The sequence below is a fragment of the Atta cephalotes genome (assembly GCF_000143395.1).
Source record: "Atta cephalotes unplaced genomic scaffold scaffold00006, whole genome shotgun sequence".
NCBI lineage: Eukaryota > Metazoa > Arthropoda > Insecta > Hymenoptera > Formicidae > Atta > Atta cephalotes.
In genome coordinates, this window is record NW_012130070.1 from 5,843,056 (window position 1) to 5,854,519 (window position 11,464).

Below are 11,464 nucleotides of genomic sequence, written 5' to 3' on the forward strand. Positions count from 1 at the left end.
CTCTCTCTCTACTACTACATATATATATATATATATATATATATATATATATATATCTCATTTTAAGCGCAAAAATTTTCAAAGGGAAATTTCAAACAACCCGAACAGACTTAATGTGTACATGAAATCGTGCCACTATCCGCTACTTCGATGCAAAAAATTGAATGTGCCGTTTACTTTATGTCAGTACTTTATCAATCCAATGACTTTACTTTTTCGCGAATTACAGTATATACGTGGATTAACTAATGTCATCCGGCGCCAACATACGCTCTCGCTCGCGCGCGTTTCACACTTCGCTCGCCAGCTTTCGACTCCGTCGGTTTCTTGACAGATAATCCTGCAATTGGAGTACCGCATGCATTCACTACGGTACTTCCAGATGGAGTGCACGAGACGACGACATTAACTGTTGCGACAAATTTCTTTTAATTTGCCAGCTTTACAGGGTGTTTGTTTATTATCTGGGAAAAATTTTTTATGAATATCTGGAAAAAAACTTGTAAAACCTGAAATTTTCAGGAAATTTTTTATCCTTGAAAATGAAGGATTCTCATGAAATTTTGTTGGAATTCAGGAAATTTTTTCGAATTTTACTTCAAAATTTAAACTCTGTCTTCTTCTGAAAATATTCTAAATTTGTTGGATTAAAAATTACTTACTCTAAAAGGATAAAATCTTATTGCAAAAAACTTAAAGAGTTGTTTCTGCGATCAATTTTTGTTAATAAAGCAAAATAACAATCGGTAATAAATACATGTGTATATTCACATATATTCTTATATGTCTCGCATTTTTAAAAAAAAATTAGATTAACAATAGAATACTTAGTAGAGAATGAAGTAGGTAGCTCATAATATTACATTGCAGAAGATGATATAGTTTCGTGGAATTCTGTCTTCTATTAGTTTATAATTGACTTGCGTTGCTTGTGCTGCAATTTATTTCATAATTGCATTAAAAAGTTCTCTAATCTTATTTGGAATTTTAAAATACTAATTGATCTGGAAACTCTAGAAAATATCAGAATTTTTTAATAAGATTTCAATAATCATCTTCTTTTTTGTTTTAGTAGTTATTCATTATAAATTTATTGGTAGTAAACTAGATAATTAAATTAATTGTACACAATAATTCGTATCTTAATAATTTAAATTTGATGCAAGACTGAAATTAAATTGTGTGAATTCAGTTTGAATTCAGTCAAAGGAGAGGAATAATTATATATCTCCCACTGTCTGTAATATGATGTACTAATTTCATTGATTACACGTCGTAATTGCGAATCAGGTAGCGAAATCTTCTATCTTCGTAAAACCGGCTTTATCAGTAATTAAAAAAAAAAACTCCTGTTTAAAGAAGCGTGTTGCATGTATATCTGATTCGACCGGATAACATGAATGTAACTCGTTTTTCTACAGAGGAGGAAAGGAAATCAACGTAATTATTAGCAAAATATTTACGTAACGCTATTTATAACGTCCGAGAGCGACACAGACGTAAAAAAAAGAATGTTACGCCCATCATCCTTGCGTGACCTGTTCTCTTGCGTTTCATACGCACATGCGGGAACGAACTATGCAAAAAAGAAAGAATCCGCGGCTCTTCCTGTATACATATTTCGAATTCCACGCATCGATGATCGTATACGCAATACGCACGCAAAAATATTACGTCACCGCAAATTGCAGCCAATCGACGAGACTCACGTTAACGTTGTATAAATAAATTCGTAATAAAAGAAATCGCTTTTTTTGTAGTTGTATAGGGAATCGTATATCACAAACTTATCGCCTAGATATATCAAGTGGCGAAATGGCACTTTATTTGTCGATATTTTACTAAGAAAAAAAAGCACGAGAGAATAGATTTCAATCTTTTTGTTTTGTATCTCTGATGAAGAAGAGAGAGAGGGGGGGGGGAGAGGGATTTTATATCTTATGATAAAATTGTTTAGACAAATATTTTCTCAGTAATCACATGCACACACTAAGAAAAATGTTTTGTTATATATGAATCAAAATTTTATTTTAATAACGAATATTTGATTGAAACATTAACGAACAAAAATGTTGTTGAAATATATCGAATAAAACTATAATTTTACGTAAACAAAATTGTTTCAGTTAATATAAATAAATATTTTTGTTATTTATAAAGCAAAGAAATTATTTTGCGAAAGCAACTAAATTTTCTGTTATATGTATAAACAAATTATTTGCTAAAAAATGCCTCAACTAAACAGTTTTTTGCTAATTTATTTCCTAGTGTATAATAGTAGCTTATTACAAACTATATATAATCGTCACAGTAATGTTATCATAACGTAAATTATTATGTCTTTTTTTATAAATGTACAATGATATGAAGTAATTGAGCAAAACACTTTTATTTTTATTCATATAATACTATTCAGAGCATTTTCTTTTGCAAAAGTTAAAACATTCCTTTCTTTGAATTGAACGTTGATAATATAATCTAAGTTTGAAAAAATACTTTTTGTTTTTTAAAAGTGATATATTGTCATTAAGAATGTTTCTAAATATAGTCAACTAAACCACGTGGTATGTATGTTGAATATAATGAGATTTATGTTTATTTATTTTATATAATGCATATTTCTAAATAATGCATGTATAATTTATAACTATATTTCTATACAATATTTATTATAATTGTGTGTTTGCTGATTTGTATTTATCGTAATTAAGTATCTTTAAATACTTTTAAATATAAATTAAACATTTCATAATAAAAACAAAAGATTGTTGTGAAACCGGAAAGTGTGTTATCGTGCTCTTATTTTAAAATAGATATCCTTTTACATTCGTTTTTTTTTTCCTTGATATGATTCACTGCGTCGTCAGAAACTGACAAACGGAATTCGCAACTTCGATCCTTTTAATTTTTTACAAATCAGAATCAGAGAAGCAGTCAAATTGTGCGATTAACTTTGTGAGAACGTTACTCGAGAAAAATTTTAAATTTAAATGCAAGGAAAAAATTGGATCAACATAAAGGTTCAGATTTGTGATTTTACATTTTTACAAAATAAACTAACTAAATAAATATTAACTAACTAAATAAATATTATAATAATATGTTGTAAAATATGAAGAATATAAATTTATAATAATTAGGAGAATTTTGCAAATAGTTTCGAAAATTAAAATATAATTTTACAAACACGTTATGTATTGTGGGATGAAGAAGAAAAATGTAAGACTGATATCTCGTATGCATATACAGAAAGAACAATTTCGTTAAAAGATCTAAAATTTTACTGGGGACATAGATCTGAAAATAATTTTGTTAGGCCATCAAAATAATTTTGTTGAAAACTGCTAGAACGTCAAATTTTTTGCAGCATTACTCTTTTTTTTTTGAAGTTTTTTTTTTGAAGTTTTTAACATAATTACTTTTAATTATTCAACAAAATTACTTTTAGATCTGCATTCAACAAAATTTTAAATTTTTTAAGTAAAATTATTCTTTCGGTGCAATGTTACGATATCTATCGACAATAATCTATGAGTAATTTGCTTCTACACTGAAAAAAAATATATATAATACTAAATATTTATTAAATATAAAGATATATTTATTTATTTATAAAAAAAAATGTTAATTTGATTTAACAATCATTTTTTTTATTGAAATATTTACTTACTGCAAGTAAATGTTCAGTTGACAGTATTGAACTAAATATTTAAAATTAATTATATTTTTTTCTCAGTGTACGAGAACGCGGTCGCGCTAAACAGATCGAAGTGTTTCTAATGCATCTCTGACTGATCTATTAGCAGTATTCCTTTAGGAAGATTGGCGGGAGTCGGATATTTGTAAGGTTATCGGCATATATATGCGCGAATGTAACGATGATTTTACAAGTTGAGTACACGTGCACCGAGCGTGACATTGACCAATTGTGAGCGCGAGTCGTTCCAGTCATACGCATCGGAAATTACTTCCGGCAACCGGATCGCTGATACATCCTGCGCGATCACTCTGGTGATTATCCCATTCTGCGGTTTTTCATCGCGTGTTACAAATTACACAGCTTCGGAAAGCGCGAACGAGTCCTCGAAGCTCTGTGTGCCGCTAATGTTCTGTGTTAACGAGGGTCACCGATACCTTTCATCATTAAAATATGTCGAGGTATTACGTAACCTTCCAGTACGATCTCTCTCACTGGTACTTATTGGAATTGTGTCAAAGCTTTTATGTTATATAATGGAACGTTCTGTCGCAAATGACTTAAAAAATTTTTATTTTATCATGGGATATATATATTATAATATTTAATATATCAATATTATTAAATAATATTTAGATAGAAGGATTAATTCTCAATAATTCTTAATCACAGTTTATTTAAGAAACACGAAATCAAACGTTTCGATTCAATTTCAAGCTGTATATTCAAAAATAGTCTCAAACTTTCCACATGACACGATCGATTAATGCTGGTTCTTAAAATTTGAATTTGTGTGTCACCTTTCAAATTGTAATTGAGAGTCATATTGATCTTCGTTTAAATTAATATTGCCATTTTCGATCGTCAGGCGGAATCTAATAATAATACCTGTGAGTTTCATATCTTTCACCTTTATGCTTTTGTTGTTAAGATTTTAAGATCCCGCTCGTTGACCAAAAATATCAATATTCATTCGGTGTTAATACATCAATCCCAATTCACTTATTATTCTATCATGATGTTTTTCCCTTTTTCTCTTCATTATCCTTCTCCTTAATTATTTCCTCAATTTACTTAATTTTATTTGGTTTATTGGGAAATTATCGTTAGAAACACCGGCTGTTTGCAAACTCGACATTATCGATTTTCTTTCAAGGATTGTTATATCTCATTTACGCAATAACGAAATAAATAGACGGACAATGTGCGAACGGCTGGTCAATAATGACTCCTATAACTTACGATGTGCGCTACTTACAGCAAGTTCGAATAGTTGCAGGCAATAAAGTTTTACCACAATGAATGCCACGATGTACCGCTACCTCGCGGGTTCTTGTAGCTCTCTGTAAAGTCGCGTCTGCGGCCGACTCGAAGGCTAAACGAAAACGCACAACCTCGATATTTATTATCCTATTAAGAGGAGGTCGCATCTATGCTGGATTGAAATCAGACTGAAATGAAAACGAAATTGCATTCGACAACAAAATTGAAGAACTCTTTCAATAAATTCTCTCGATTAAATCAAACAACATTTTATTAATTTATTCGAATTAAATACTGGGAATTGGAATTATGACACTCGGAGTATCTCTGAAAATGTTTATACGCAAACGCGAGTATTCTAGTTGATAATAAAATATCGGAATGCGGTAGCGCAGATTTTTTTAATACGTTTAGTTATGTCATATCACTCGATCGTATCGTTCAATTCTTCGTTTTATCAAATAGTGAAATCGTTATCAGAGCTTATCACTCCGGTTTTTATATAACGATTGCAATTTTATTAAGAATTATTTTAAGACTCCGCGTCTATTGAATTTCCGTAGTCAAGTTGAATAAAGCAAAAGGAGTCTTTTATTGTCTCCATCGTGCACCAATTGGTGTATCAAGTCCTGACATTAGGTCGCTAAATGCAACGGTTAATGAGCGCGCAGCGTTTTAGCATGCCGGCGACAATTGTGCCGAAGCCACGCGGAGTTTGTTAGCGCACTCGGTAGGCTCTTCCTCCTGATGTTCCGCGTGTCTTCCTTACAGCGAAGGGAAAAGGAGGCGAGTGGCGGCTGCGACGGCGGCAATCTATTAATAGAGCACGGACGCTTTATAGATGATTGTCGTTATGCGCTTTGAGCGATAACCGAGTTTTACATTAATGTCGGATCAAGAAAGAGGGCGGTCGCGGACCCCACACTCTCTGGGATTCACACTCGAGAGGAACCCGTCGTCGTCATCGCGTCGCTGCGGCGCTGACGTGCATACGGCTTCGTGGTCGCGGCAGATAGCCTCGCCTCAAACCCATTTTGCCAGATTACATAAACCGCACTGCAAAATAGAGCTGCGAAAAAAGAGAGAGAGAGAGAGAGAGAGAGAGAGAAGGAGAGAGGCTTGGTTCGTTACGGGTTGATGCATTTGTTTGTCGAGTAAAATTGACAACGAGAGATATTGCTCTTTTACTTTAAAGTGACAAAATTCAAAAAATGTGATTTTCGAATTATTACTATGAATGAATTAAGTAAATTATCCATTGGAAATGCGAACTAACTTATTAATTTTATAAAAAATTATGAACATGTCACAACTCAAAAAAGATCTAAAAAAATTATCAGTCATTTATCAATTATAAAAAAAATATGGTTTTTTTAAGGATTGTGGAATATAAGCGATAAAAGTAATATTTGATCATGTTAAGAATATATTCTTTTTTTCAATATTATTTGAGTAGTGAATAATTTTCTATCAAGTTGATAAAGTTATTTCCTTTTTTCTGGAAAATGTAATTTTTTTAGTTGTATTATTTTTAAAGTAAAGGAGCGACAGATATCGTTATTGAAATAATTTCATTTTATTAAAATATTCACAAATCAAATATCTAACGTCGTTTAACACGCTCTAATTCTCATTTTTTTCATTCGCAGAATTCATTCGGCAGACCCGACGACATCGTCGCCGCCGAGACGCTTGCGAATCATGTGCGGTGTAACAACTCCTTTGTACATGCCGTATTTCAAGCGCAGTTTCGGTCTAGTCTGACTTGTCCAAGGTGCCACCGACAGTCGAACACCTTCGACCCCTTCCTGTGCGTGTCGGTGCCGGTGCCGCAGAATCATCGGCAGATGAATCTCTACGTGAACGTCCTCTACACATCGCAGCAGCCGCGGCAAGTCAAGATTGGCGTGAGTGTGAATCAGGCTGCCAACGTGAGAGAGCTCCGAGAAATCCTAGCCAGCGACACTGGCGTAGACGAGAATCACATGCTACTGACCGAGATTCACGAAGAAGGATTTCACAGGTTAAATTACAATTTAAAAATCTTCAAAAGAGAGTATATATTGCACTCTGTAGGTGAAAGGGAAACAATTGGCGTTGAGAATAAGTTTCATTGTAGAGGTAGGATTAAGGAATAGAATATATTGGAATGATAAGTATTGCGGAAAAGTAAGCGTAGAAAATTATGTATTTTTGTAATGCGAAATCTCTCTTATGATAAATTTTGTGAATTTTTTTGTTTTTTGAAAAGAAATAATAAATGAATCATACTTATCAAAATAAATTTTAGTCGCGTATTGTAAAAAAAGTACAAAAAAATGTCGAAGTATAAGGATACAATCTTTTTTTATCGTTTTGCAATTTTTATTATGATTGGTTTGTATGTTAAATCTTAATGTTAAATCTTAATGTTAAATGTTAATATCTTATGTCACAAAAAATGATATATCTTTTTTTTTTCTTTCTGCAGAACCTTCTCTGATTGTCAGCCTCTATCCGTGATTATGGAAAACGATCCACTATATTGCATTGAGCTGCCGCAATTGAAGGAACCTACGGAGCAAGCGTATATCTTGCTAGTTTGGATCAACGTTCTCGTAAAGGGGGATCTGAGGCAACGTTTCGGCAGTCCGTACACGATGCAGGTATCACGCGAGACGTCTTACGAGGATCTGCAGAAGCTTCTGCTCAAGGAGATGCACAGCACGCTAGCGGATGACGTTCTTACAACCAGTCAAAGTCCGGGTCTCTTCAACATCCGCGTTGCCGATCCGGCGGCAACGCCGATCCAAGATGAGCATCCCTGCATCGATCCTTGCGTAGAGCATCCTCTTTACACGGAGCAGATCGAGCAAGCGTTGGCGCTTTGCGCCGATGACTCGGGTCCACAACATGTAAAGCTGATCCTCGAGTGGGACGAGGCTACTAAATGCAATATTATACAGGACGATAACGACCAAATTGAGGAACACGCCAGCGTGAAACAGTTAAAAACTAATTCCGAGCTGGGCGGCGCGGTAACTTTAGAGGAATGTTTCGATCTCTATACACGAGCGGAGATATTGGGCGCAGAAGACGCATGGCATTGTCCTTATTGCAACAAGAAGCAGGAAGTCGTAAAAAAACTAGGTCTCTGGTCATTGCCTGATATATTAGTCATACACTTGAAAAGATTTCGTCAGCAATCTAAGCAACGGTCAACGTCCAAGCTGACTATGCTAGTGGACTTTCCTTTGTACGGTTTCGATATGACACCACATCTCGCTCACAATGGAGTTCAGGCGACGCATAATAACGTTACTAGCTTGGGTGGTCTGGGTTGGTCGCCCTGGAAAAAACCACGACCGCGGCAACACAATATTCCCAAGTACGACGAGAATGTCTACGATCTCTACGCGATATGCAATCATCACGGGCAGGACCTACAGGGCGGACATTACACGGCGTTTTGCAGAAATCCATATGATACGCAGTGGTACTGTTTCGATGACACACGCGTGGAAGCGGTTAATGACACGAATCTAATCACAAACTCGGCGTACATGCTGTTCTATCAGCGAAGGGGCCTGTCTAATAATTCGACGGGAAATTCGTCCGCGGCGTCAACGAGCTCGGCTGGTTCTGGTCTAGATCATTGGGTATCGAAAATGCCACCTTTTTATTTTAATAATAAAAGTACCAATGACGTAACGAACAACAAGCAAAGTAAATCCCAAGAGATATTGTGTCAGGAGAAAATCGTCGAAGAGAAGAATATGACTAACTTCACCAGAGGCTGTGGCAACTACGCGACTTTGCAGCCAAAGAAGAGGAACGCAGTGACAGAAACCGATATTGGGCAGATCGATCATTATTCAGATGACGAAACACCTTGCAGAAGAGAATGGGTAATACATGTTGTATTAAAATGAAATATATTTGTGTGTGTGTGGTAAAGAAGCTATAATACTGAATTTTAATTAATAACATTGAATGATAAAAGTAAATTAATTGACTAAACTTCATCGTAATATTAATTACAGGCCTCTCCGAAACCTGTTCGCAAGACTTCATCCATCACATTGACGCCACACATACCGCCAGCAATAATTCAGACTGCTAGCAGTGATCCGAATACAACGGTGATACACGAATCCACGTTGTAACACACGATATAAGCCAGACTGAGAGGTCTGGCTCGAGCAATGCTCAATGTACAGTGCCTGGTGTGCCGTGATGTTTGAACAACATCGAGTGACGAGATTAAAAAAAAGAAGAAAGACAATTCCGATAGAGTATATAAATCCGTTATTTTTCGATTACTGAACGGAGGATGCGATATGTCGAGAGACAACAAAAGATCGTTCCTTCACCTCGAATTTATATATAAAATCGCTTTCTCATGGACGCCGATGTGAATGATGAATTTCAGCGTGCTTCTCTTCGCGCATGTTATTTCGAGAGAGAGGTGTAACAAATCTACACCCAAACGATTTTTCAAACGGTGAATAGAAATACGAGGCATTAGTAATTTTTGTAATTGTAATACCATGTTTGTATACAGCTCGCGTGAATTGTATTATATGATAGCTAAGATAGCTTTTTAAAAGAAAGACAAATCTTATACTCAATATATGAAGAATCGCGTATATTCTTAAGAGAAGGAAAAGAAACCTTTAGTGTTTATATTATACAGTTAGATATCTTGAATGCAATAGGCAACTAAATTCTACCTATGTTCAGAGGAGGGAAAAGATATTTCCAGATCGACAAATGTCGTTCGCATAGTGTCATCTTACAATGAAAGTATATGACAATAACGAAAAACAAATTTGTACGTTACAAATCCTGCATTAAAAATACACACCTCGTTTTCTCTACGATTGATCGTTTCTGGACATACTGTGTAACTACTCGACCGTTGCTTTGAGAATCTATATGCTTATAATTGTAATATTTATATTATATCTGTATCATCCACTAGTGGCCTTATCTAAGTAATTAATACACACACGTCACATTATTAAGCATATTAATCATATGTATTACTCACAAACAAGCGTTTTATTTTAGATATCGAGACTGTTTTTTGCGAGAGCCACCGAATTGTGTAACATTAATTTCACAATATCCTCGTCTGATTTAGGCATCTCGTTTAGGAAACACTTTGAAAGTTATAGTTTATATCACAGCCTACAGTCAAGTTCTTCCAATGACTGTGTGGTCACAGCGCTCTATTGTGAAAAAATGAGTGATCAATTTTAGAGAGCGATATGGCTTTTCTACGTAACAGAGAACAAGACAAATCCACAGTTGGTTTCTTATCTCGCGATTGAATTGACTTCAATCTCCCAATTTTAACAATCATTCCAATCAGATGTTGAGTAAAGTACGAACGTGAGAACAAGCGCGAGCGTGAAAGCGAGAATTTATAAATATATATATATGTATACATAACAAGATTATATGAGTGAAAGATGTTTAAGTTATTTTATTAATTAACATTTATTACTAGTCACACGTATCGTGGACACGGGTAGTCAGTAACGATGATTAGAGTGCAAACGACGAAATGTGTTTATTATTCGCGGATTATGATTTTATAAGTTCCATCAATCGACTGAGGATGTATACACATATACACAAACACACACACACACACACATACATATTATTAAATATTACTTACTCTTTCATTGAAATAAATAGAGGATGTATATGTATATATATATACGGGAGAAATGTGTCATTCCACTTTTAAGCACATTACAACAGTACATACAACTTTGTCGTTCTTCGATCTACGGCTCTCATCGTTCGTTGCATTTTGTTACACGTTTACAAAGAGAAGCGGGAAATGATATCGTGATATTCTACAATTCGTTGTGTTGGGCCGTATATATACATATATATGTATACATATATGCATACCTTGTCTTTTTGAATATCTTTTTAGGATTAGCGGTAACTCTCTTCTGCGAACTTCTTTACTTATCGACCAAATAAAACGGGACTTAAGTAACCGAGACGGCGCTGCAATTCTGATATCTTACCAACGATATAGCAGAAATCGTGAATAATTTGAATAATTGGAAAATAAATACGATGAAACAAAGTGCGAGATGTTTTTCTTCCCGTTCTATATTAAAACGGCTTTTTTTTTACTTAAACTTTTCCGTGAATACGTTCTATTCGCGAAAGGTAAACGTTTGTTTAATTTTTAGAGTCGAAGTTTAGCTTTAATGTATATTTAAAGTTGCAAATCTGATATTAAAAAAATTATATACATCAACATTTGTAAAGTTAAAATTTTTTAATTTAAAAGATAGAAGAAGAATCGAAAGAGAATATGAAAGGTACATCTAGCATAAAAATTATAAAATGATCAAACTTTGATTAACTTAATTAGTGATTAATCGGCAGAATTGCTTAAAGATTTTTATATATATTTAAAATGGAAAATTATTAATTTTATTTATATTAATGAAGTAATAAAAGTATTATTTGATAATTATTGATTAACTT

General features: G+C 34.1%; 1 protein-coding gene across 1 annotated transcript in view; it reads left to right on the forward strand.

The window, feature by feature from the left end:
- Positions 1-9,105, forward strand: part of LOC105626780 (ubiquitin carboxyl-terminal hydrolase 31-like) — a 15,423-nt gene extending 6,318 nt beyond the window's left edge. The window contains 3 exon segments of the mRNA XM_012208076.1: positions 6,610-6,983; positions 7,431-8,847; positions 8,983-9,105. Of these exon segments, the coding sequence (XP_012063466.1) occupies positions 6,610-6,983; positions 7,431-8,847; positions 8,983-9,105 (1,914 nt within the window).
- The last annotated feature ends 2,359 nt before the right edge of the window (positions 9,106-11,464 follow it).